This window comes from Dermochelys coriacea, chromosome 8 (assembly GCF_009764565.3).
Source record: "Dermochelys coriacea isolate rDerCor1 chromosome 8, rDerCor1.pri.v4, whole genome shotgun sequence".
NCBI classification, from domain to species: Eukaryota; Metazoa; Chordata; order Testudines; family Dermochelyidae; genus Dermochelys; species Dermochelys coriacea.
In genome coordinates, this window is record NC_050075.1 from 66,524,509 (window position 1) to 66,551,733 (window position 27,225).

Sequence of the window (27,225 nt, forward strand, 5' to 3'; positions counted from 1 at the left end):
AGGAGTGGTAGATACTATGGAGGGTAGGGATAGGATACAGAGGGCCCTAGACAAATTAGAGGATTGGGCCAAAAGAAATCTGATGAGGTTCAACAAGGACAAGTGCAGAGTCCTGCACTTAGGACGGAAGAATCCCATGCACCGTTACAGACTAGGGACCGAATGGCTAGGCAACAGTTCTGCAGAAAAGGACCTAGGGGTTACAGTGGACGAGAAGCTGAATATGAGTCAACAGCGTGCCTTTGTTGCCAAGAAGGCCAATGGCATTTTGGGCTGTATAAGTAGGGGCATTGCCAGCAGATCGAGGGACGTGATCGTTCCCCTCTATTCGACATTGGTGAGGCCTCATCTGGAGTACTGTGTCCAGTTTTGGGCCACACACTACAAGAAGGATGTAGAAAAATTGGAAAACGTCCAGCGGAAAGCAACCAAAACGATTAGGGGACTGGAATACATGACGTACGAGGAGAGGCTGAGGGAACTGGGATTGTTTAGTCTGCGGAAGAGAAGAATGAGGGGGGATTGATAGCTGCTTTCAACTACCTGAAAGGGGGTTTCAAAGAGGATGGATCTAGACTGTTCTTAGTGGTAGCAGATGACAGAACAAGGAGTAATGGTCTCAAGTTGCAGTGGGGGAGGTTTAGGTTGGATATTAGGAAAAAAACTTTTTCACTAGGAGGGTGGTGAAACACTGGAATGCATTACCTAGGGAAGTGCTGGAATCTCCTTCCTTAGAAGTTTTTAAGGTCAGACTTGACAAAGCCCTGGCTGGGATGATTTAGTTGGGGACTGAACCTGCTTTGAGCAGGGGGTTGGATTGGATGACCTCCTGAAGTCCCTTCCAACCCTGATATTCTATGATTCTATGAAATGTCTCCAGGGTGAAAGATATCTTGAGAAAAAACAGGCTAACTGTGAAGAGGCTCATTTTGTGATAACTATTCTTCCAGCAAACAGATCTCTCCAAAGTCTAATTATTTTCAGATTTGCTTGAAGGAAAGGGCAGGGGACAGAGGTTTACTAGACAACTACACAAGGCACTCCCCCTTCACAAGATGTGTGAAAGCAGGTTCCACAGATCTTCTAGCCATTGTGAACATGGAAGAGAAGCACCAGCCCAATGGTGCACTGTGCTATCACTGGACCATCAGCCTGACCTACATGTAGACTATTGCTAGTGTAAATGTTTTGTACACTGATCTTAACTTGCATGTTTATTCAGCAGCATTTTTAAAAAAAAAAAAAAAAAAACACAATCACCCACAGCTTTAGACAGACACATTTTTAAATTAAGTAATATGTACTTTATGGAACACTGCAGACAATCAAGAAAGAAAAGACATACGTCTCAGCTAAGGCTGACATCCTAAGATTCCCAAACACTCTGAATATGTTAACTTTGACTACCTATTCCTTGAACAAAACAGGGGTTTCCATCAACCAGCCACTTTACAAGGATAGAATTTCCATCAGTGTATGATTATAGGTCTGAAAAAAAAATTTGGAAAGGACCACTGATGTATAAGAATTCCTGAATTCCTTTTCCCTCTGGGAATAGAAACAAAGCTTCTTGACAGAATAAGGCTAGGCAAGCACATTATTAGCTATTTCTATACCTCATCTTAGTTAGTTTTTTCTGAACCTGTAGATATCAAAATTAATAGCCAAAACCAGCTTGCAAAGCTCACTATAAAGATGCATTACAGTTCTGAGTTCTTACCTCCTCACAGCCTATCAGCATCCAGGACTCTTCAGACCTTTGAAGTGCTTTTATTTAGTTAGTAGTGTCTTCTCTGACAGCCCACAGAACAGTGGAGATTCCCAACAGAAGGAAAAAGGTAGTAGCTGCACCACAGATAAAATATATTATTTTAAAGGGGAGCTTAAAATATCATTTTGACAGAAAAATAATGAATACAGAAACAATTTTTAATAATACATTAATGTGAGTCTCAGTCGACTCACTCCCATAGCTGCCTTCCCTTTTCCTCTTACATTTACAAGATCTCTTGCACCATCCCCAATGGCTGAGCAGTGGGGAGCTGAAGGAAGTCGGCTCCTTCCACTAATTAGTGGATTGTCATAATTCATGGATATGACATCACACCCCATTAAGAAAGATTTTATTCCTGAATAGGTGTTCAAAGGCTATTACAAATAGCTTAAAACACACCATCAAAGATAGAGTGTCCCTCTGATGCTGCACTATAGGTTCCATTTAATTCAAGATATGGGAGCCAAAACCATTCTTTTTATAGCTTCCCCTATCCCACAACAGGATGAGTGGTCTAGGAGACTGAGGACAAGCACTGGAAACCAAGAACTACCAAACTGTAATCCTGGCTGTACACCAAGTCATTTAACCTCTGTATACCCATTTTACCAAAATTGGATAATGCTTCCTTTTCTCCCTCCCTCACCTGTTAAGGATTCATGTTTGCACAGCACTTTAATGACAGAGAGGCTATGCTATGCTATGCAAATGCCAAGTATTGTTCTTAGTATTAGTCATACATGACCTACCCTCAACATTGATTAATATACTGATTCACTCCTATCTACACGAGATCAAGTTATTTTATCCACCTTACAAACAAGCAATTCCAGACTCAGAAACCACCTCGTCAGAAACAAACTCACCAGTGTTCTTAAAGGACTGCTTCTTTTTCACTTCTGTAAGATGTCTAAAACCAACACCCAAGTAGGAAGGATAAAGTGTGCATATATACCAAAACTGTGGAGACAGTTAGTGTCATGGGGGGGGAACTGAGAGGAAGGGGGGACCTTTCAGTTCTTTTAATACTCCAAATTTAGAGCCAGAATCTGACTTTACTCACATTGAGTAATACCCTATTTCACAAGGTAGTTCCATTGCAATGTGAAAAGATTACGAACGATGGGATCGCTTCTGGAGTAAAGTGGTATTCAGCTGGTACTGCAAAACAAAGTTGGGGACAGGAAGAGTTCAGGGACCTTGAAGAGAATGGTGCAATACAAGTGTCACTTAACATACACTCGGAATGGAACCTTAAATTTTGCCAAGTTTACATATGATATTAAGTATGGTAACCTCATTATAACCTTGATTCAACTCCCATTGACATTTACTGCAATGAGATGGATTGGGTCTTATCTGCAGTATTCTCTAATGTTAGATACTTAACTAAAAATGCCTAGTTAAGGCATGTGGCAAGATTTACAGGCCACATAGTGACTTGAAAACATAGAACTACACTCATTGAAGACACAATTTAGCCTGTATAACCTTTAACAACAACAACAATAATCCACATGGAAGGAACCCAATCAAACTCTCAGATCCAAGGCTGAATATACACAACTGGTAGTTCTAAGAGTCATCTTATTACTTGTTAATTAAGCATTAAGGATCAACGGTAAACCTCACAATGCCTTTATTACAGAATAACTTTTCAGAGCAGAACTGCTCTTTACATACAGTATTACAGCAGAATCAATGTTTAGCTCAGAGTCAGCTAACTACTTTTGTAGCTCTTTATCATCCTGTGAACAAGTTAGTGCAGAGAACTGGGCGTAGCCAAGAGGACAAGAAGTAACCACAAATACATTGATAAATGCAAACTGACGCACATGGGAAAACATAATCCCATCTATACATATAAAATGATGGGGTCCAAATTAGCTGTTACAACTCAAGAAAGATCTTGGAATCATTGTGGATAGTTCTCTGAAAGCATCCACTCAATGTGCTGCGGCAGTCAAAAAAGCTCATAGAATGTTGGGAATCATTAAGAAAGTGAGAGATAATAAGACAGAAAATATACTGCCTCTGTAAAAATCCATGATATGACCACATCTTGAATACTGCGTGCAGATGTGGTTGCCCCATTTCAAAAAAGATATAGTGGAATTGGAAAAGGTTCAGAAAAGGGCAACAAAAATGATTAGGGGTATGGAACAGCTTTCATATGAGGAGAGATTAATAAGACTGGGACTTTTCAGCTTGGAAAAGAGATGACTAAGGGGGGATACTATAGAGGTCTATAAAATCATGACAGGTGTGGAGAAAGTAAATAAAGAAATTATTTACTCCTTCTCATAACAAGTACTAGGGGGTCGCCAAATTAGGCAGCAGGTTTAAAACAAACAAAAGGAAGCATTTCTTCACACAACACACAGTCAACCTGTGGATCTCCTCGCCAGAGGATGTTGTGAAGATCAAGACTGTAACAGGGTTCAAAAAAGAACTAGATAAGTTCATGGATGACAGATCCATCAATGAGAAGTGCTAGCAGTATAATACCATTTTACATTCTTACAATAAGTCTAGTCAGCAAACAAACAGATTCAAAAACACCACAAGAATTACTTCTCACCCATTGGTATTTTGGTGCGGGGGGGGGGGGGGAGTGTTTTTCTGATGAAGTAACAAAGCATTCATAACTGAGGATTTATTCCTCCAATTAATTTTTTTTTTTAAACATCAAACCACTGGGATTTTCTCATTTTTGGTTTGGCCAGACCAATCTGATCTATAAATATACTCCTAGGTTGAAAGCCAACACTCTGTGGACAGTATTCTTCATAAACCTCACTCAAGTAGGGATTGCATTTGCAATTTTAAAGTTTGCTTCAGCACCATGCAAACTGAATGACTTATGCTTTTACTACTCCTACTTTAAAGACTGCATTCAATATTTTAAGAACAACTCAAATTATATCACTACTCCAACCAACCGTTCGCTAAATTTTGTTACCAAGATCTAATCTTAAAGTTTGAATGTTATCCTAACAAACAAGAAAAGTAATCCTGTTCTGCAAGTGTCTCTGGACAGATTTCAAGCCTCTCTTATTCAACAGGGAAATCATTTAGTACCCTCAATTTGGGAAATGGAGCATATTAAATGATGTCAAAGAACAGCAGATGGGGAACCATCAGCATTAAACATTGACTATTTCTATGCCAAGATGGTCCAGGGTGGATCAGAAGTAACGCTGCATATTACACAAAAAATATGCAATCAATACAATACTCTATACTTAGTTCAGCTCCTTCTTAAAACATGATATTTCTTCTTCAAAGGGGATCTAATAAATCTGCTTAGGCCCCATCTTTACTCTTACTTTTTAAAGGGAAAAGTAGAGGGAACTCTACACTATTTGGGTCCTCTAGGAAAGAGAGGCAAAAAAGCATATATTTTGATTTCTGTAAATTGATAAACGGTGATTAGTGTTGTAGTCCTCTTTAGTAGTGATATGTATATACAAACTAAGGCAAGATTGCACATTACGTCTTTGTCAAAGTTACATAGTTGAGCTACAGAAACATTCAATTCAAGGCAAGAGAACTCATTACTGTACCAGCAAATGCCATTCTTAACCTTCAGGAATGAGAGTTTAGGCACACAACTTTGACAGACGCTGGATATCATGTACAGTTAGAATGACCCACAGCAGTTTATTGCCACCAATACTGACTGGCCTATCACCTAGATCCATCATTCCGAAGTTAACAGCAGCATATTATGATGGAGTAGGGGGAGAAGGGGGGGGGGGGAAGCGACACTGGAAAGGAGGTTAGTCTTTTCAAAACTGTGGACTGTCAGTTGAACAGGGTGAACTAACAAGGACAGGATGAACATGTACTGAAGTAAGTGAAAGCATTTGGGAATTGTTTGCTTTCCACAAGAACAGTTAGTGCTAATTTACTTAAAGGGAAAAAACATTTATTTAAACTGCCTTGCCAAGGGGGGGTGGGGTGGGGAGGAGTCTGACTGTTTCCTTGTGTACTCCCTCCTCAGTCTGTCGGTATCCATCTGTCATTTCTTTTCTTATACTTAGATTCTACCCTCTTTTGGGCGGGGATTGTCTTTTTGTTCTGCGTTTGTACAACACAATACAACAGGGTCTTGGTCCATGACTAGGGCTCCTAGCCACTATGATTATGCAAATAATATTTATTTGAGATATGTATGAAAGTTTATTATACAGTTGAATTATACTTTGCTTTCAATAACTGTGTACTCCAATGATGTTTGGGAAGCAGATGCACATCTGTCCACAAAGTGCCTGATTACTTTCCCTCATGGCCTCCTTGTAGAGCAAAGTGATAGTATGGCCTGCATTCTGCTCCATTCCCCCTTCCATCTGATATATCAGATTCATTCTAGTATTTATTACTGTACAAATACTGCTTGGTCACAATAGGATCATCTATCCTCTCCTATAATAAACCCTTGCTTGCAACGTAAGATGGAGAAACTCTGGAGCATTAGAACAAAACAAAAAAGCAGCATAAAACACTGTAGGTACTGAGGAGTGGAATGCAGTAAACAGGAGAGAGCCAAAAAGGATTTTGAGAAACTTTGAAAATGTACATGGCTACAAGTAGGTTCTTTTTTAAGAACATAATACCAGTTGAAGGTTCATAGGCCATGCACATAAACTTCATGGTACGTACACATCTACTTTTAAGGGTACCACCCCAACCTGTGAGAAAGAACCATAATCTCCAAACATGATCAGAGTTAAGTGTTAGGACACAACCACAAAGTGTTGTTAACAGTAGCCTAGGCTGAGCTGCCAGAAGTGTTAAACAGCTTCCCATCAAAAATCATAAACCAATAGTTAAGGTAATATGCCATTGCTCATCTAGCTACAACACAAAGTTGATAAAGGAATGTTTTTGCAGCTGTATGAAGAGAAATGTAGATAAGCGTTGTAGGAGATCAAGTTGGGAGACCAAGTTTGTCTCAATCTTTCCAAGGTGGTAGAAGGACAGATCCAATAATTCAAATTCACACACACATCAAGTCACTTGATCGGCTACCAAACTCCTCAGAAGTACTCCAAAGTTGTTCTGAGAACATCAATACACTAACACAACACTGGAACATTAAAGCTGAAGGTGATCAAGTGAAGTACATCTCAGGATCCTTCACATCATACTGAATAGCTGTAAAATGTTACTTAGTAAGTAGGCACTGATATTTTCTTCCCCCTGGCACTAGTGATAAAGCAAGACTAGATTTTGGGCCCAAACAGAAGCAACAGAAGGGGAATTGTAGCCAATTCTCACCCAGATATGCCAAAATAAGTTTTCAAAGCTTGATCAGCTTAAGCAAGAGTAGGATATTTCAGTTGAACAGAAACACAGCCTTTATTAAGCAAAATATTGTCAGTATTCAGATTTTATATGTTATATACCCTTAGAACCCAGAAACTTAAAGGGTACTAATTTAGAACAAAAACAAGGAAATAAAACTATATTCTGCCACTACTATTACTTACAAGTTTATCAACTAAAAAGGAAAAATTGGGGAAAAAAAATAAAAGAAAAAAGAAAAGACTAGTTTGTAAGGGAGGGACACCATCAAGCTAATCCATTAGAAAAAAAAATTTTTTCAGATATTATGCCTGTTCCCAAGTTTTTGGGAGACTTTGTTTATCTTTTTAAAATATTTCTTCCTGTTTATGTTTTTCATAAATAGAATGACTATACAGAGAAAATAGTACACACAAATATAGAAGTAGTGTCAAATGCACAGAGAAAAATAGGAAAAAACACCTCAGAAATACAGTCTCTAATCTTTCATTTATAGGAATCCTGTGTGTTACTCATAAGAATAAGAGGTAAATGTCCATTTAAAAATCACATTTCTTTCTGAAAGATAGTGTCCCTTAGCAGTGACACTGAACTTGAACTTTTAAAAAGAAATTAGAGCAAATTTTAAGTAATACGTCTTGAATTTTATTTTTCTTTAGAAGTTTTGTCAGGAATTTTTATGTTTACAATCATCTTTCCAGAAAAGAAAAAAAAAATGACAAAGGTACCAGTCTTGCAAATATTTACATATACTTAACTTTAAGAATACAAGTAGTCCAATTACGAACACTGATGCCATTCAGGTTCTTAAAGATAAATACGTGTGAGATTTTTAGGATCAGGGCCTACAAAATTATATAGAGGAAGGAGTGAAACTGGCTGAACCACAACTGCTATGAAGTGCACAAAGTAAAATTGACTAAAAGGGAAAAATATTGAGAGAGAGGGCCTAGAGTCTGTCCATAATCTATATTTCATGGCAAAGGAAAATTGAAAAAAAATGTTTAAGAAACAAAGAACTGGATAAACTGGATGCAGCCAGACACAAGGATCTGTGGAAAGCTGTACTAGAGTTCAGTAGTGAAGCATTTTAAAGGCAAGTAGTAATCATCTGAAGAGGGCTCTCTTCTCCCCAGTAGGCCATTTCCTGAAGGGTTGGGAATGCAGCTGCTCTCCTAACTTCTACGGTGTGTATACATATCTGAAAAAAAACTAGTTAAGGAAATGGGGTGTGCTGTACTGGATCAACAGGAAATAATAAGTAGGTTCAAGACTGACACTAGAGATCATTCTGGACACAGCAGCAAGAAGCTGTCACTCTGACTGGAGTGCAGAGGAGTGCATGAGATGAGACCTGCTTTTTAGGAATGTAGAGTCTTTTCTTCTCTGTAACAAAGCTAAGAGAAGCCTGTTTGGGCATTTGCAAAGTTTTTACCGAACATATTTCATTCTTCTTCACCTCTGTTATCGTTCTTCTTAACCTCTGAGGATAGGACAAGAAGCAATGGGCTTAAATGGCAGCAAGGGCGGTTTAGGTTGGACATTAGGAAAAACTTCCTAACTGTCAGAGTGGTTAAGCCCTGGAATAAGTTACCTAGCGAGGTTGTGGAATCTCCATCATTGGGGATTTTTAAGAGCAGGTTGGACAAACACCTGTCAGGGATGGTCTAGATAATACTTAGTCCTGCCTTGAGTGCAGGGGACTGCACTAGATGACCTTTCGAGGTCCCTTCCAGTTCTATAATTTTATGAACTGTTTATTTATATCTGATTCTCTATATTTAATAGATCCTGTTTTTAAGAATACAGTTGTGTGGGTGTATCATGCAACACCTCTGGAGAGAGAGTGAAAGCCTTCTCTTTAAGAAGAAATACAGAAGGTGTTTCTGGAGTCTAGAGGTAGTGGTGTCCTCTCCCAGTGAGGTGTTTAGGAAAGGACTACCATGGAGACACATAAGGGGAGAAGCCTAACGATCCAAGGAGACATGAGAAAGCCAGAGTGTGCGCAACATGTTTCCTTACCAACTTTTTAAATTAGGGTAATCTTATAGTGTCCCTTTAAAAGTTTTTCTGTGATGCAAGAGTTGGCAGGTCCATCAGAACTCTGAAATGGTTGCCTGGCTCTCCATGGCAACCCCAAGATACGTGATCTATGCATCTCTGAGGGCTAGAAGCTAACAAACAGTCAGGAGCCGAAAACGTCTAAGAGTAGGAGGACTGCAACTTGAAGGTGGGAGTCTAAGTTTGGTTCTACATTGCCAAAGAGGTAAAGAAGAGAAAAGAAAAAGCAAGGATACCAAACTACCCCTATCTCCTTTTTAAGGGGTGAGGGACTAGGTCAGAAACATCTGCTACAACCTGAACTAGCATAAGTTTCCATTTCTATTTATTAAAATGTGATTATGAAACAAATGTAAAAACTATATAAGGAGCAAAGTCCATGTAGTTCACTTCTCTTTAGTTTTATGATGTATTTAATAACAATCTTGGTTATTTCATTTCTCCCCTGAGCTAATGTCTATTTGTCATTCAAACAACCAGTAAGAGTAAGGACTCAAGATACTTAATGCTATGTCATCGTTTCACAATGGAGAAATCAAGAAGTTAATCCCTCAACAATTATTTTTTTAAAGGGTTGGTTTGGTGACAGCAAATGACTATTTTCCCTCCCAAGCAAAGAAGCTACCATAATCCCTTGCTGCGTTTGTTTTGCGGTCTAGACTATAAGAAATTGATTGCTGCTATAGTTCTGTAAGGCAAAAATATAATATTAAACAACTGCACAAAACACTGAAAGCACTTTAAAACAACTACACTATCCTTTGGATTTGGGAATTAAACACTATCATTTTTTCACATTTCTTGTAAATCAGACACAGCCAACAAACAAGACATTTCATGGGTTAAATTATTCAAACAAGTAACACTGCAGTGCTAGTAAGCACCATCATCATTTTAAAGCACCAAACAAATTGCTTTGCCTTGACACTTTATCTCTTTGCACTGCAGAGGACTCTTCATCAAGCACTAGAGCAGGGTTTGATTTCATGTTGCGATTGGGAAAGGACTGATGCAAAACAGCACGGTTGGTGCAGCGAAGTTAACTGCAGTTATTTCTTTGGGAGAAACAGCCCAGCATGCTTCTCTCAAAGAGGCAAGGAGCATCTTCGGGTCGCTGGGCTTGGAGAAAACCAACAAGGGAACAGTAGCCGCCATGCGCACAACCCCGGGTACGAACATCACAATATATTGGGGGGCACCCCGCCCCAAGAGCATCACATGCATATCTTTGCATACATCACTCGCAAGAAACAACTCATCACCTTCCCCTGATCGACCCCCTCAGGTCAGCATCCCCCCCCCCCACGGGTCATCGCCCCCTCCAGCCAACCCCACAGTTGCCCTCGCCTTCAGCGAGTTACCCTCAGTCACCCACCGCGCCTCTGGCGCCCCCAATATTGCTGCCTCCTCAGTCGATATACTCCAAACCTCTACGCGACAACCCCAGCTTGCCCCAGCAACGCTTCCGGCTGCCCCCTCCCTCACCCGCACGGCCGCTCTGCCGAAGGCGGCCCCACTCTCCCGCCTGCCGCGGGCCGGACCTCACCTCAGCACCGGGGCCGCCTGCAGCCGCCGGCCTCCTTCCGGTCCGATCGCTGGCCTCGCACCCCCGCAGCACCTCGCTGATGGACCAGCCCTAGAGCGACCGCCGCACCGCGAGAAGAGAGGGGACAGCCCGACGCTGCCAACAAACGCTGCCCCGCCCCCCGCGCACTCCGCACTTCGAACCCGCCAATAGCCGCTGCCCTGCTGCCGCAGCTCTTACACGCATAGCGCCTCCCTCCCCCTGTGGCTGAGAAACCCAACGGCTCTCCCCAGCTCCCCCACGGGCACGTTCTGCGCGTGCCCAGAGGGTTCCCTTACAGTTTTCATTCTCACGCCCCGCGGAGCCCTGCGTCATTCACTCTGACCAATGGGAGCCCGGGGTTTGAGTGGGGGCGGTGTCATCCTGTTCTAGGATGGGAGGTCCCGTGGGGATCAGAGTCAGTGTGCGGTGCGGTGCGGTGTGGTGGGGAGGGGAAGATGTCTCGTATGGGGCAGTTAGGGGTGGGTGGGGGAGCTAGGAGGCAAGTGCGGGGGGGTTGGCGTGGGGAGCCTCCCTGCGTGGGGGAGGAAGAGCTGAGGGGAAGATCCCGTTCCTGAGTGGATTTGGGAGGAAGTCCTGCTCCACGCTCTAGCCGTGGGTGGGGTGGGGTGAGGTGAGGAGCTTGCCGGGGGGCAACATTTAGGTCCCATGTCTCTCCCTCTAGGGAGGGAGATTTGCTGCACTGCTGTAGCCTTCAGTGTAGCTGCTACCTATGCCAATAGGAGGGGTTCTGTTGCTGCAGTTACTCCACCTCTGATAAGTTTCAGAGTAGCAGCCGTGTTAGTCTGTATTCACAAAAAGAAAAGGAGGACTTGTGGCACCTTAGAGACCAACAAATTTATTTGAGCATAAGCTTTCATGAGAGTTGTCTACTGCAGCGGCACAGCTGCATCGTTGAAGATGCTCATGCTACTTATGCAGATGGGGGGAGTTACTCCTGTTGGCAAAGGTACTCCACCACCCTGAGACACGGTAGCTATGTCAAAGAGAGAGCCCCTCCTGTTGACATAGCACTTTCTACACTGGAGTTAGGTTGGTATAATTGTGTCTCTCAAGGGTGTGGATTTGTCACACCCCTGAGCGACTTTATACTGACATAAATTTGTAGTATAGACCAGGGCTGAGAGCAGGTAGCTAGGTTGAAGGAAGAATTTGTATATCAACCTAGGATCTTCTAACCAGGGGGGTAGATTGACATAGCTAGAGCTCATAGGTGTAGATTTTACACACCCCTGAGAGACTGGCTATGCTGATGTAAATTCCCAGAGTAGACTAGCTCTATGACATTTATAATCTTTCCTCCTGCTGACTCCACAGGCTCAGAACCAAACCTCCATAAACCTGCCTGGGCTAGAGTTTTTGGTCCTGCTGTTATCCAGATTATTTTTTTCTCTTAATTAAAATAATTATAAATGCTAATCTAGGCACCTCTACAAACATTTGTTCCTCGTCTTGGGTCGCCATAGGCTGGGGCCTAAGAATGAGATGATAATATAAATTAAAAACACTTTATATATTTTAATATATAAAATAAAGTAAATGATATCTACAAAACAAATAGAAATAATGTATTTATGGCACTGAATAACCAATATATCTAAATTGCTGTCCCCACCAAGAACTGAAAAATGTTTGTTTGCTGTGTTGCAGGGCCTTTTTGAAACCATTGAACCATAACTGAATGGAACAGTAATATTAAATAGCAAGGTATATGGTTACACTTATTGAGAAACTGCACTTGTACTCACCTGGCTGCGTTAGAGATAGGGTTACAACCAATGTAACCAAATGCACCCACTGTGAAACAGAGACCTATGTCACATGTGTAGACTAAAGCATTTAGAACTGAAAAATTTAATACCTACCTTAGGTATAAATTTCCAGAGCATCTACTATAACTGTAGCAGTGGTCTAGGAAATGTAACCATTCACCTACAATTGGTATTAGGAAGTACTTATACGGTAGCTTTTTCAGATTTGTCCGCTTATTGCAGCAATTCAGTTCAAATCAACATTTTTAATGACTGAAGTAAGTTTGCTTCTATTTCTGCTGAAGTTTATGTTGCTTTCAAATAAGGTGTGAGAATTAGTTATACGATATCATTCCTCACTTTATGAGGCTAAGAAGATTGCTGGGTAGTGTACTGAAAGAATCTACAGTACTTTATGTGGCAAAGTACAAGAGAACAGGAATGGATTCAAAAAAAGAGGCTTTGTTGGGATGATCCGTGAGTACAGATGTGTGAGAAATGCATTATGCTCTGTGAGGTGAAGGATGAGAAATGAAATTGTATTGCACAGTAAATTTCATTTTGTCTAAAGAAAAGTTATCTGTTTACATCCCCATGTTTGTTTTGTTTCTAGCAGAGAAATGATATATGTGCCCCCAAAGGTTCAAAATATCTTTGGAAACCTTCCTTAAAGCAGCAGTAACAGTTCTTGGTGTGAAGGGACCAGAAGACACGTATGTTTTGCGTCGTATTATTCTGGTGTATAACATTATTCTGTTATTTATAGAGGCATGTGGAAGAGTGCTTTCCTAGTAAAGTATCATGATAGCAGTAATGGCTAGGGGCTCTTATTAAGATTAGGTCCCCATTGTGCTGGGTTCCATACGCATATATAATGAAAAGATAGTCCTTGGCCCAAAGAGTTTATAGTCCAAGGTCTTGGAAATTTTACCCTTGGAGTAAAAGTATGCCAACACTGAGTACCTTTAAAGTCCCACTCATAGTCAGGCTTGGCCTTAGAATTGGAGGGGCCAAGCTGCTAAAGGAAGAGGGGAGGATCACTTGATGAGTTACCTCCTCCTGTCCCACTGAGAAAAGGAAAAGAGAGTCATTTTATGATATGAGAAGTCAATAGAGGAGTTAGCATGTGCGCAGAACCCTTTCAAAATAAGTGATTGAGAATTATAAGCCTCACACATTTAGAACACTTATGTGAGGCTATAAAGGTGAGGGATGGCTCCTAACTTCCTCTTTTCCTTTCCAGCACCTGAATTTTTTATTACTCAGTATCTCTGTACCTGTTTGTACAACACACTATCAGCACTCAAATAATACCTATAAAATAATACCTGTAAAAGTGAAAGCAACCACATAAATTCTCATATGAAGTGTTCAGTGTGCAATTAAAGGAATTTTTGAATTCCAGCTCATTAGAAAAGCTATGTTTCTTAAGGTGACCAATAGCAAACCGCACTGCACTCAGACTGCTCTGAGTTGTGCTGTCTGCGATAGCCAGCAACGTGCAATTTCAGCATGTGAAGATTGCTGTTTCTTCTCCCAATGCTGCTATATGGGTAGTTGGCTGGGTAAGATGCCTTTACTGCTCTAGTGGGGACAAAATCTAACCATGTGTGTAGAAAAATCCAGCTTCATGTTATGCTGATCTTGGCCCCTGTTGTGCATAAAATAGGTGCTTTTTCTGTTCTTGGCTCCATTATTAACTTCATTCATTTTTATTTAGTTTGTAAATACTGCAGTTTACAAACTAATAAAGGCTAACAACCTGCTACTATAGACTGTGGGCCACATCCTTTCCCAAGTAATTTGATAATTGGGGAACTCTGTTGACTTATTTCAGAGTAGCAGCCATGTTAGTCTGTATTCGCAAAAAAGAAAAGGAGTACTTGTGGCACCTTAGGAACTAACAAATTTATTTGAGCATAAGCTTTCGTGAGCTACAGCTCACTTCATCAGATGCATTCGGTGGAAAATCTCCCCACTGTATTTTCCACCGAATGCATCCGATGAAGCTGTAGCTCACGAAAGCTTATGCTCAAATAAATTTGTTAGTCTCTAAGGTGCCACAAGTACTCCTTTTCTTTTTTGTTGACTTAAATAGAGTTGATCCTGATTTATACCAGTATAACCAAGAAGAAAATCAGGCCCTTTATGTACATGTCTCCCACTGAAGACTATGGAAGTTTGTGTGGAGAAGGACTGCAGGAACAGATCTAAGATATATGCTTAGCTTTTATTTAATATATTGTTAGATATATTTAAATGTGAGCTAGTTTTCTCATGTATTACAGAACTTAATACATACAATAGTAAAAGCTCTACATGAAAGCTGAGGACCAATGACATGTAAATGGAGTATAATCAAGACGTACAGATTAGGACAAATGAAAGCAGACAACCTGACCGACTGAAAAACAAAGTGAATAACATATTATTAGGTAACTTTGACTATCCTGAGGATGCAACTGATGAGGAGCAAGAAGACTTACCTTATGATGGAGACCTAGAAAGAAAGTATCACCACAATAATGAATCATATAATTTGAAAGCCTGTGCTTCTACAGAAAGCATTTCTGATGATTTCTTAAATTTGACCTGTTCTGAAATTAACAAAAGTTTAAAAGAAGAAATTAATGATGAAAGACAACAGCTATCTCAAGAAAAGGTCTTCAGCCACCGTTCACCTGCCACAAGAACAAATGGAATAATGATTGAAATGGCAGTAGAAGCTCCTGTGAGTGGCATGTCTTTCGAGACAGAATTATCAATTGGAGCTTTTAGCAGCCCAGATAGGAAGGAACATTTCACCAACTCAAAAATGTCTGATGTTCTTTTGCGTCATTTTTCCAAAGAAGAGTTATCAAACACAAGCCAATTAATTGATTGTGAGACTATCCCAGAGACATCCTTTACTGAAAGTGTTGATAAAACTGTCCTCACTAAACCTAGGATTTCAGAATGCACCAAGCCCACTTTACTAACGGAACAATGGGCAAAGCATTTTGAAGATGATTTGAACAGACAAGAAGAAACATCTGAAGATGATTACAAAGATAAAAATTTGCTAGATGAAAATAAATTTGTTATAGATGACAGAGCTACTTCTTATGGTAATGAGAAAGACTGCATACAAGAAAATTCACAGTTGATAGCTGAAAATGAAGATGCAAATAATTTCCAAAACATAAGAAAAAATCACAGTCACCAACAAGGCTTGTTTGAAAGAACAGGTTCCTCTCATGAAGTCAAATATGGCCAAGGTCAAGTTAATTATTGTCTTCCTGATTTCTCTAAAGTTGCTCCAAAAGTCAAAATACCAAAAAGAAATAACAGTGATAAATCAGCTCACATAATGAAAAGAACCAAATTCTCGCCTAATTTGATTGGTAAATCAGCAATTGTGAACGATGTTTTAGAAACTATGAATTATTTTGATTCTATTGAAGTAAAGAATCAAGAAGAAGAAATGAGAATTCCTGAACTTTTACAACAGCTAGAGGTAAATGAGATCTTTTCAGATATCAGTTCAGGATTTAATAAAATATTAATGCCAATGGAAGTGAAAGAGACAGTCCAGCAAAGCTTAACATGAATAGTCCTATATGAAAGTGGTTCCATTGAAGCCAGCGGTTCTCCTAATTTAATTAAGAATTACTTACATGAGTAAAGGTTTGTAGGATTGGGTTTTCAGTCCATAACTTCCATAAACAGACATATTTTATAATGTCATGGAGTGGTACCTTCATTACAAATAATTTAAAATTTCCCTTCAAAATATTATGAAATTGGTTATAGTCAATTTCATTTTTTAATTCTCTCATACTTGCAAAATGATGTTTCTAATACTGTAGGAAAATGTTTAAATCCCGCCAAAATTATTTTAATTTAAATGTTTAATATCTTAAAGGAGTAATTAAAGGTTTGTTTTCATATTGTGTTTGACCAGATCCCATTTACATCAATAGTGATTTTGCCAATGGATCTTTGAGATTTATAACGTCTTTGAGGATCATCTATGCTACCTGACTGATTCCCTTTAAATGATTTGTTCCAATATTTTAGGGTTTCCTTTATTCTGGTTGTAACTAGATCACTTAACAGTCACTTTTCATATTTAGACTCAGTCATTGGGACTACTCACATGTGTAAAGCTAAGCACATACTTACATCTTTGTAGGATCAGGGCATTAGTATATAAGGAAGATTTATTACAACACATTAATACTTTTTTCTTTATTATTTCTGGATTAATGGAAGTTGCTGACAAAACATGCTGAGGCTCAGAATCATATTGATCATTTGAGGTTTGATCGTAAGGTAAATCTACCAGAATATTATAAAATCAGATAAATTGTTTAGGAGATCTGTTTCTTAGTACAGTATATTTTCTCTCGAAGGGTCTGATATGAAGCATATATTCTACTAAACAACCTTTTATATTGTTGTTCCTATTTATAGAACTTCTCTAAAGATAGATTTGGCTAAGTAACTTGAGACATTTAGATGTCTAAAACACATACAGGGAGAATAGGCAAACTAGAAACATATGTTCATAAGTTGGTGTATTTATGGGAAATAAACATGGATATTCTGACACTTTTTAATATGTTAATAAAAAGTGAAAAATAAATTATTCCGTATTCTTTATGTGTAATTTAAATAACTCTTTCTAACTAACTTCTGTAAGGATATACAGTATTAAAAATAGTTTCCTTTAGCATTCCAAGTGAATATTTTATATATAAAGCTGTTCTTTTATTTTTAAATATTGTTTTGTATATTTTTAACAGATATATCCTCATTCAGCTTCTTCTAATCCAAACCTTTCCAGTCACTCAAGATGTATGGGTGCAGCTTCTGAAGAGTTTATATTTCATCCCCTTGCTGTTCCTATCCAGCCTATGCTTGGTTTGTCCCAAGCATCTTTTTCAGGTAGTTGAAATTACAGCAATACAATACAAGTAACAGAGGTTCCTTATTTTACATATTGTGCACTTTGTTATTTTGTTCCATAGTCATAGAATCATAGGACTGGAAGTGACCTTGAGAGGGCATCTAGTTCAGTCCCCTGGATTAATGGAATAATAATCTGGAAAACTGTATACAGAAATTCCAGTTGATACTTTATTCTTTATTTTCATTATGTTATATAGGATTACAATCTGGGAGAATGATTTCATCATTACTGTCAGCCAGTGCAGAAGGAGAAATACACTGTTTAAATCATAACTTGATGCAAAATACAACAAAAGGAGAAAAGATGTCTCAAATGCTAATGGAGCAGGCAGAGCAACTGAAAGCTAAAGTAATATGAAAGAGATTTTTTTCACTACCTACTTACTGTTGATGCTCTTATTTCTTTTTATGAAATCTAAAATCCCAAATAAAATCTACCAATTTTCTATTGAAGGTGGAAGAATTTTCTAAATGTGTAATACAGGAGGCCTTACCTTTGCAAGATCGCTGTTTGGTAAATTATTTTTTTCACATCCATTGCAGGGAATTGAAATGTACTTTAAATGGCATTGGACCTGTATTTATTGTAGTGAAATTTTCAGTGTTCTTCAGAAAGATATATTTAATAACAAATTAAACCCTTTCCTCCATTCCAGAATTAAGTTATAGGCATGAAAAAGGCCAAGGTCAAGTTTGAGATTGACAATATGTGTCTGAATCCCCATGACTCCTTTGAAAATCGTAACCCAAACTATTTATGAAGGCAGCCCTTACTCAGGGAAATTGCCATTGAAGTTATTATGAGTTTTGTTTGAGCAAGACCTGAATCAAGACCCCACAAATTAACCCTCTATTTGTACATCTGCTGTGGACCACAGAGTGTTAATAATTGTTCTGTCCAATTAAATAGCAAAGTCATTCATTATTTAAATCTTTTTTATCTGTGAAGGTATTAAAGGAACTAAGAGGATACCTTGAAACATTGGAACGGCAATATTTAGCCACTAAGGAGGAGCATCGTGGTTTACTGCTACAGAACTACAATCACAAAGCCATAAGCGTTGGCGAGTTTGATCCCGACAGGTCAGAGATGCCTGCTAAATAGTATGTCTGTATGTCTATGCTCCCATAGTATATGAGCACCTGGCAGTCATTAATTAATTTATCCTCACAGTATCCCTGAGAGGTACAGAAGTAATATTGTTGCACATTTTCGACCTGAGGGGCTAGTCAAATTTTGGGGCCCTGAGGATGTTCCAGTTGGATGTAGAAATTGGTGGAGTCTGGTATTAACTTTGATGCAGTCTTGTTTCGTTACAAGGAATGTGCAAGGAATCTGCTTCTCCAAACACAGGAGGAGCTCAGAACAAAAGAAGCAGTTTCGTAGCTTACAGCAAAGCCTCTTCAGACAACAGAACCAAAAGTGCTCTCCACTTTTTCCTAGGGTCACAGTGTGCTCACAGGCGACTGCATGTCCAACCTAAACCGCTCTTGCTTCAATGTAAGCCCATTGCTTTTTGTCCTATCCTCAGTGGTTAAGGAGAATAATTTTTCTCCTTCCTCATTGTAACAACCTTTTATATACTAGAAAACTGTTATCATGTCCCCTCTTGGTTTTCTCTTCTCCAGACTAAATAAACCCAATTTTTTTCAATCTTCCCTCATGGGTTATGTTTTCTAGATCTTTAATCATTTTTGTTTCTCTTCTCTGGACTTTCTCCAATTTGTCCACATCTTTCCTGAAATGTGGTGCCCAGAACTGGACACAATACTCTAGTTGAGGCCTAATCAGCATGGAGTAGAGCATAAGAATTACTTCTTGTGTCTTGCTTACACCACTCATTTTAATACATCCCAGAATGATGTTTGCTTTACTTGGCAACAGTGTTACTCTTTTGACTCATATTTAGCTTGTGATCCACTATGACCCCCAGATCCCTTTCCACAGTACTTCTTCCGGGGTAGTCATTTCCCATTTTGTATATATGCAACTAATTGTTCCTTCCTAAGTGGAGTACTTTGCATTTATCTTTATTGAATTTCATCCTATTTGCTTCAGACCATTTCTCCAGTTTGTCCAGATTATTTTGAATTTTAATCCTATCCTCTAAAGTACTTGCAACACCTCCTAGCCTGGTATCCTCCACAAACTTTATAAGTGTACTCTCTATGCCATTATCTAAATCATTGATGAAGATATTGAACAGAATCAGACCCAGAATTGATCCTTGTGGGACCCTACTCGATACGGCTTTCCAGCTTGACTGTGAACCAATCCAGGAAGTTTTTGGAAAATGTAGCGGACAATTTCCTGGTGCAAGTGCTGGAGGAACCAACTGGGGCAGAGCTCTTCTTGACATGCTGCTCACAAACCGGGAAGAATTAGTAGGGGAAGCAAAAGTGGATGGGAACCTGGGAGGCAGTGACCATGAGATGGTCAAGTTCAGGATCCTGACACAAGGAAGAAAGGAGAGCAGCAGAATACGGACCCTGGACTTCAGAAAAGCAGACTTTGACTCCCTCACGGAACTGATGGGCAAGATCCCCTGGGAGAATAACATGAGGGAGAAAGGAGTCCAGGAGAGCTGGCTGTATTTTAAAGAATCCTTATTGAGGTTACAGGAACAAACCATCCCGATGTGTAGAAAGAATAGTAAATATGGCAGGCTTGGCTTAACAGTGAAATCCTTGCTGATCTTAAACACAAAAAAAGAAGCTTACAAGAAGTGGAAGATTGAACAAATGACCAGGGAGGAGTATAAAAATATTAGTCAGGCATGCAGGAGTGAAATCAGGAAGGCCAAATCACACTTGGAGTTGCAGTTAGCAAGAGATGTTAAGAATAACAAGAAGGGTTTCTTCAGGTATGTTAGCAATAAGAAGAAAGTCAAGGAAAGTGTGGGCCTTTTACTGAATGAGGGAGGCAACCTAGTAGCAGAGGATGTGGAAAAAGCTAATGTACTCAATGCTTTTTTTGCCTCTGTCTTCACAAACAAGGTCAGCGCCTAGACTTCTGCACTGGGCAGCACAGCATGGGGAGGAGATGACCAGCCCTCTGTGGAGAAAGAAGTGATTCGGGACTATTTAGAAAAGCTGGACGAGCACAGGTTCCTGGGGCCGGATGTGCTGCATCCGAGAGTGCTAAAGGAGTTGGCGGATGTGATTGCAGAGCCATTGGCCATTATCTTTGAAAATTCATGGTGATTGGGGGAAGTCCCAGACGACTGGAAAAAGGCTAATGTAATGCCTATCTTTAAAAAAGGGAAGAAGGAGGATCCTGGGAACTACAGGCCAGTCAGCCTCACCTCAGTCCCTGGAAAAATGATGGAGCAGGTCCTCAGGGAATCAATTCTGAAGCACTTAGAGGAGAGGAAAGTGATCAGGAACAGTCAGCATGGATTCATCAAGGGCAATCTAATCTGACTAATCTAATTGCCTTCTATGATGAGATAACTGGCTCTGTGGATGAGGGGAAAGCAGTGGATGTGTTATTGCTTGACTTTAGCAAAGTTTTTGATACGGTCTCCCACAGTATTCTTGCCATCAAGTTAAAGAAGTATGGGCTGGATGAATGGACTGTAAGGTGGATAGAAAGCTGGCTAGATCATCCGGCTCAATGGGTAGTGATCAATGGCTCCATGTCTAGTTGGCAGCCGGTATCAAGTGGAGTGCCCCAAGGGTTGGTCCTCGGGCCGGTTTTGTTCAATATCTTCCTTAATGATTTGGAGAATGGTGTGGATTGCACCCTCAGCAAGTTTGCAGATGACACTAAACTGGGAGGAGTGGTAGATACTATGGAGGGTAGGGATAGGATACAGAGGGCCCTAGACAAATTAGAGGATTGGGCCAAAAGAAATCTGATGAGGTTCAACAAGGACAAGTGCAGAGTCCTGCACTTAGGATGGAAGAATCCCATGCACCGTTACAGACTAGGGACCGAATGGCTAGGCAGCAGTTCTGCAGAAAAGGACCTGGGGTTACCGTGGACAAGAAGCTGGATATGAGTCAATAGTGTGCCTTTGTTGCCAAGAAGGCTAACGGCATTTTGGGCTGTATAAGTAGGGGCATTGCCAGCAGATCGAGGGACGTGATCGTTCCCTTCTATTCGACATTGGTGAGGCCTCATCTGGAGTACTGTGTCCAGTTTTGGGCCCCACACTGCAAGAAGGATGTGGAAAAATTGGAAAACGTCCACCAGAGGGCAACCAAAATGCTTAGGGGACTGGAACACATGACTTATGAGGAGAGGCTGAGGGAACTGGGATTGTTTAGTCTGCAGAAGAGAGGAATGAGGGGGGATTTGATAGCTGCTTTCAACTACCTGAAAGGGGGTTTCAAAGAGGATGGATCTAGACTGTTCTCAGTGGTAGCAGATGACAGAACAAGGAGTAATGGTCTCAAGTTGCAGTGGGGGAGAATTTGGTTGGATATTAGGAAAAACTTTTTCACTAGGAGGATGGTGAAGCACTGGAATGTGTTACCTAGGGAAGTGTGGAATCTCTTTCCTTAGAAGTTTTTAAGGTCAGACTTGACAAAGCCCTGGCTGGGATGATTTAGTTGGGGATTGGTCCTGCTTTGAGCAGGGGATTGGACTAGATGACTCCTGAGGTCCCTTCCAACCCTGATATTCTATGATTCTATGAACCACTAATAACTACACTCTGGGAATGGTTTTCCAGCCAGTAATGCACCCACTTTATAGTAGCTCCATCTAGGTTGTATTTCCCTAATTTGTTTATGACAGTGGTCCCCAACCTTTTCAGGGTCATGCCCCCTTTAGCCCAGTCCACACAAACACACACACACACTGGGAACCAGGCCAGGAGTAGGCCCATGGTTCCTGGAAGGGGATGGTTCGGACATGGGCAGGGACAAAGGGGCCAAGGCTGGGGCTGGGGCCAGGAGCAGAGCTGGGGGTGGAGCGGTGCTGGGTTGCACTCCCTCCCTGCTTTCCATGGGGAGCGCGCCCCCCCAAACATTCCTCTTCGGCCGCCTGTGGGGCATGCCCCATAATTTGGGAGCCACTGGTTTAAGAGAAGGTCATGTGAGATTGTACCAAAAACCTTACTAAAGTCAAGATATACCACATCTGCCTCTTCACCCCATCTATGAGGCCTGTTACCCTGTCAAAGAAAGCTATTAAGTTGGTTTTACACAATTTGATCTTGACAAATCCATGCTGACTGTTAGTTATCACCTTATTATCTTCTAGGTGTTTGCAAATTGCTTAATTATTTGCTCTATTATATTTCCGGTTATTGAAGTTAAGTGGACTGGTTTGTAATTCCCCGCATTGTCCTTATTTCCCTTTTTATAGATTCAAGCAGTTAACTGTGGTTTCATTTAATCTATTTAATTTTGTAATGGTATTGTTTTATTTTTGGACAGTGCTGCAACTTTGATACTGCAGTGAGATACAAAAAGCCAAAAGTTTATTAAAAGGCTGATTATATAACTCTGTGTTTTGTCTTTGGATTTAGAAAGGTGGAGGGGGAAATATTTAGGCTTGGTATGCTGCTTGAAGATGTCAAAGAGAAAATTGATGACAATATATGTAGTCCATGTCCATCTTCATTCACAACATCTCCTACGTCTCCTTCGCTCACTCCATGTGAATCTCTGTGTTCATCCTGTTCTCATCTTCATGAGGTAACTCATCAAGTTCTATAATCTACAGACCAAACTCTTCTTTCAGTTACACTGATGCAAACCCCATTAATTTCAATAGGGTTGTGCAAGTATACCCAAGAGGAGAATTTGCCCTTATACTTCTAAGAGTGAATTTCTTGCTACAATGCAGAATGTTAATATAAGAAAGTAATATATTTTATTCCTGAATTTAAACTTTAAGATATCTCATTAGCTATGTTGATCAAAACCTAAATATATGACTACAGCTGTGTTGGGGGAAAAGGTTCCCAGTCTCAGTGGAAAAAAATAACATTTGTATTCAGAAAATCAAAGTATTCTAATCTGTGCAAAAATTGAAAAGCAGTTTTTGCAAGTGAATCACTGTCATTTAATAGAGAAAAATTATTAAAATGGTAACGTTCTGCTTCAGTGAGATTCATAAAAATCACAGTTTGGCTCAAAGAATCAAATTCTTTTGTTTCAGAGTAGCAGCCGTGTTAGTCTGTATTTGCAAAAAGAAAAGGAGTACTTGTGGCACCTTAGAGACTAACAAATTTATTAGAGCATAAGCTTTCGTGAGCTACAGCTCACTTCATCGGATGCATCCGATGAAGTGAGCTGTAGCTCACGAAAGCTTATGCTCTAATAAAATTCTTTTGTGTCACAGAAAACTGGTGAAAATGGTAATGTTTAGTCCTGGATCATATGCATGCAAAATGGAAATTGGTGGTTTCCCATCATTCTACATGTGACCAAGCAATAGATTGCTAAATGCTTTCTAACTGTACTAATTGTTTGAAATACCATATGAATTCTGATGAGTCCTCCTTTGAATCCTGAATTGCATAGATATTCAGGAAATCTTAGGTTGCAGGAGGCAAGATTTTAGGGAATACAGTAAATGACAATCTATTGTAAGTTTCTTTATGCTATCTATAATATGGTTACTTTGTACAGAGCCCTGTGGTTTCAAGCATTACTCCTCCAGAAAGGTCTGCTACTGAAGTGAATTTTCATAATAATGAAAGGAACGAGGGAGATAATAGAAGTCATGCAATTGATGTGATCCCAAAGAAAAACAGTCAGCTTTCTTTACAAGATGACAATTGTGATCCTTTTCCTGAAATGTAAGTGTTGAACTTTGTTATAGGTATTGAAGTCATTTACTAAAATGGATTTATAATTGCTTACTAAATATGAAGACATTTATTAAGCATATCTGATCAAATGTCCACTGAAGTGAAAAGAATCTCATTAATTTGACTGAGAGTTAGCTCACGCCACTGCATGGCCTTGATTGTTACTATAGATATTCAAGATGGAAAAGACATGTTGGGAGACCTAATCCAACCATCCTGCCAGTGCACAATTATTCCCTTCAGTAATTTTTTGAAAAATAAGTTGAAGCTATGTCAATATCCAAAATCACTACCTATTCCATTTTTTTGGTGACTCAGCAGAGTATTGGTATTTCTGTGAGTTATATCTTTGTTGAGTCCTCCCTGTTGGAGAATTATATGATAATCATCTTGCTAAAAAACAGTGTTTTAAATGTGTTCGAAAAAACAGTATTTTAAAATAAAACTTGTTTTTCCCTTAGCCAATTGGGATTACAAAAAAGAGATGCATCTGTCTATGTAAAAGGAATGGAGCCCCTGGAAAAAGCAGGACTGCTAGCAAATAAGCACTCTTCAGATGTAATGGTACAAGGTCTATTTTCATGCATAATTAAATTTTTTGGATGAGCTTTTTTGTTTATTTTATCCAATGGGATAATTTATATTAGATTATATTCTACTGTCCCAATGTTAAAATTGCACAACAAAGCAACTCACCTGTTGTCATTGTTGAGGTACTACAGTATATCAGAACATTGCTGTACAAATGCCAAGTAAGATGATTCAGGTTTAGGAATGGTTTCAGAGTAGCAGCCGTGTTAGTCTATATTCGCAACCTTAGAGACTAACAAATTTATTAGAGCATAAGCTTTCGTGAGCTACAGCTCACTTCATCGGATGCATTTGGTGGAAAAAACAGAGGGGAGATTGATATACACACACAGAGAACATGAAACAATGGGTTTATCATATACACTGTAAGGAGAGGTTTCATAGTAGCAGCCGTGTTAGTCTGTATTCGCAAAAAGAAAAGGAGTACTTGTGGCACCTTAGAGACTAACAAATTTATTAGAGCATAAGCTTTCGTGAGCTACAGCTCACAGATGCATCCGATGAAGTGAGCTGTAGCTCACGAAAGCTTATGCTCTAATAAATTTGTTAGTCTCTAAGGTGCCACAAGTACTCCGTTCCTTTTTACTGTAAGGAGAGTGATCACTTAAGATAAGCCATCACCAGCAGCAGGGGGGGGAAAGGAGAAAAACCTTTCATGGTGACAAGCTATTGTCTCTATTCAAGTCTCTATTCAAGCCTAAGTTAACTGTATCCAGTTTGCAAATTAATTCCAATTCAGCAGTCTCTCGTTGGAGTCTGTTTTTGAAGCTTTTTTGTTGAAGGATAGCCACTCTTAGGTCTGTAATTGAGTGACCAGAGAGATTGAAGTGTTCTCCAACTGGTTTTTGAATGTTATAATTCTTGACTTCTGATTTGTGTCCATTCATTCTTTTACGTAGAGACTGTCCAGTTTGACCAATGTACATGGCAGAGGGGCATTGCTGGCACATGATGGCATATATCACATTGGTAGATGCGCAGGTGAACAAGCCTCTGATAGTGTGGCTGATGTGATTAGGCCCTATGATGATGTCTCCTGAATAGATATGTGGACAGAGTTGGCAACGGGCTTTGTTGCAAAGATAGGTTCCTGGGTTGGTGGTTCTGTTGTGTGGTGTGTGGTTGCTGGTGAGTATTTGCTTCAGATTGGGGGGCTGTCTGTAAGCAAGGACTGGCCTGTCTCCCAAGATCTGTGAGAGTGATGGGTCGTCCTTCAGGATAGGTTGTAGATCCTTGATGATGCGTTGGAGAGGTTTTAGTTTGGGGCTGAAGGTGATGGCTAGTGGCGTTCTGTTATTTTCTTTGTTGGGCCTGTCCTGTAGTAGGTGACTTCTGGGTACTCTTCTGGCTCTGACAATTAACTTAGGCTTGAATAGAGACTGGGAATGGATGAATCGTTACACAAAGTAAAACTATTTTCCCATGTTATTTCTCCCCCCCACCCCACCGCACCCCCCACTGTTCCTCAGATATTCTTGTTAACTGCTGGAAATAGCCTAGCTTGCTTGTCACCATGAAAGGTTTTCCTCCTTTTCCCCCCCTGCTGCTGGTGATGGCTTATCTTAAGTGATCACTCTCCTTACAGTGTTTATGATAAACCCATTGTTTCATGTTCTCTGTGTGTGTATATCAATCTCCCCTCTGTTTTTTCCACCAAATGCATCCGATGAAGTGAGCTGTAGCTCCCGAAAGCTTATGCTCTAATAAATTTGTTAGTCTCTAAGGTGCCACAAGTACTCCTTTAGGTTTAGGAATGTTGCTGTCAAAACTTGTGAAGCATTCATAATGTGCTTTGATTTTGAGGGGAACTGTTCTGGAAGAAGTTGCATAGGCAACTATTGGATTTTAAATAATATCATTTGTGCTTGTTTAGGGTTGTGAGGGGAAAAAAACATGAATCCATGTCCGATCCACTGAAACCTACACTAACAAAGTTATTTCACCTCTGTGTCTCACTTTTCTTATCTATAGAATGGGGATTATGTGCAGACTCTGTGCAGTCCATTTTACATAGCCTAGAATTATGAGTGGATAATAAAGCAAGAAAAAGCATTGCCAAAGCCATAGAAAAATTATATCCAAATATATATGTTGCTCACACTGTATTTCTTGAGAAATACACAGTAATGTGAATAAATGTATAAAAATCTTATGTTCTGGTTTGGGTACAGCAGTGCTCCCTTCCACCTGAGGCAGACAATGGGTCTGGAGGCCTGGAATCCCACTGGCAGCTTATATTAAGTCAAAAACTTAACGCTGATCAAGAAAAGCCAAAAGGGTAAGTGTTTATGTATTTTGGCTGATTAAAAATATTTGTAAACAGCCAAAATGAGTGTATGATTCATGGATACAAGTTTTGCTGTTGGACGATGTCTGAAATTTAATGCATTGTGGTAGGCTCAATTCAAAGTAAAGCTGGTTGTCTTTGAA

At 39.9% G+C, this 27,225-nt stretch overlaps 2 protein-coding genes across 19 annotated transcripts in view; one reads left to right on the forward strand and one right to left on the reverse strand.

Annotated features, from left to right (window-relative positions):
• Positions 1-10,988, reverse strand: part of GPSM2 (G protein signaling modulator 2) — a 58,657-nt gene extending 47,669 nt beyond the window's left edge. The window contains exons 1-3 of one of the 6 annotated variants that reach the window (XM_038414225.1): positions 10,692-10,978; positions 2,838-2,935; positions 1,721-1,845 (exon numbers count right to left, since the gene is read on the reverse strand). The gene's annotated coding sequence lies outside the window, so the exon portion shown is untranslated. Of the gene's footprint in view, positions 1-1,720; positions 1,862-2,837; positions 2,936-10,691 lie in introns of those variants that run through there. The other 5 variants (XM_038414226.1, XM_038414228.1, XM_043491328.1 and 2 more) reach the window with 5 other exon arrangements.
• A 71-nt stretch (positions 10,989-11,059) lies between these two features.
• AKNAD1 (AKNA domain containing 1) overlaps positions 11,060-27,225 on the forward strand; it is a 33,755-nt gene continuing 17,589 nt past the window's right edge. For 2 of the 13 annotated variants that reach the window (XM_043520466.1, XM_043520472.1), the window contains exons 1-11: positions 11,248-12,958; positions 14,770-15,977; positions 16,736-16,795; positions 17,269-17,410; positions 17,632-17,783; positions 17,889-17,948; positions 18,384-18,517; positions 22,915-23,083; positions 24,023-24,192; positions 24,666-24,768; positions 26,967-27,073. In XM_043520466.1, coding sequence (XP_043376401.1) covers positions 14,829-15,977; positions 16,736-16,795; positions 17,269-17,410; positions 17,632-17,783; positions 17,889-17,948; positions 18,384-18,517; positions 22,915-23,083; positions 24,023-24,192; positions 24,666-24,768; positions 26,967-27,073 — 2,246 coding nt within the window. In that variant the 5' untranslated portion in view covers positions 11,248-12,958; positions 14,770-14,828. Of the gene's footprint in view, positions 12,959-13,724; positions 13,914-14,769; positions 15,978-16,735; positions 16,796-17,268; positions 17,411-17,631; positions 17,784-17,888; positions 17,949-18,383; positions 18,518-22,914; positions 23,084-24,022; positions 24,193-24,665; positions 24,769-26,966; positions 27,074-27,225 lie in introns of all 13 variants that reach the window. The other 11 variants (XM_043520468.1, XM_043520475.1, XM_043520469.1 and 8 more) reach the window with 11 other exon arrangements.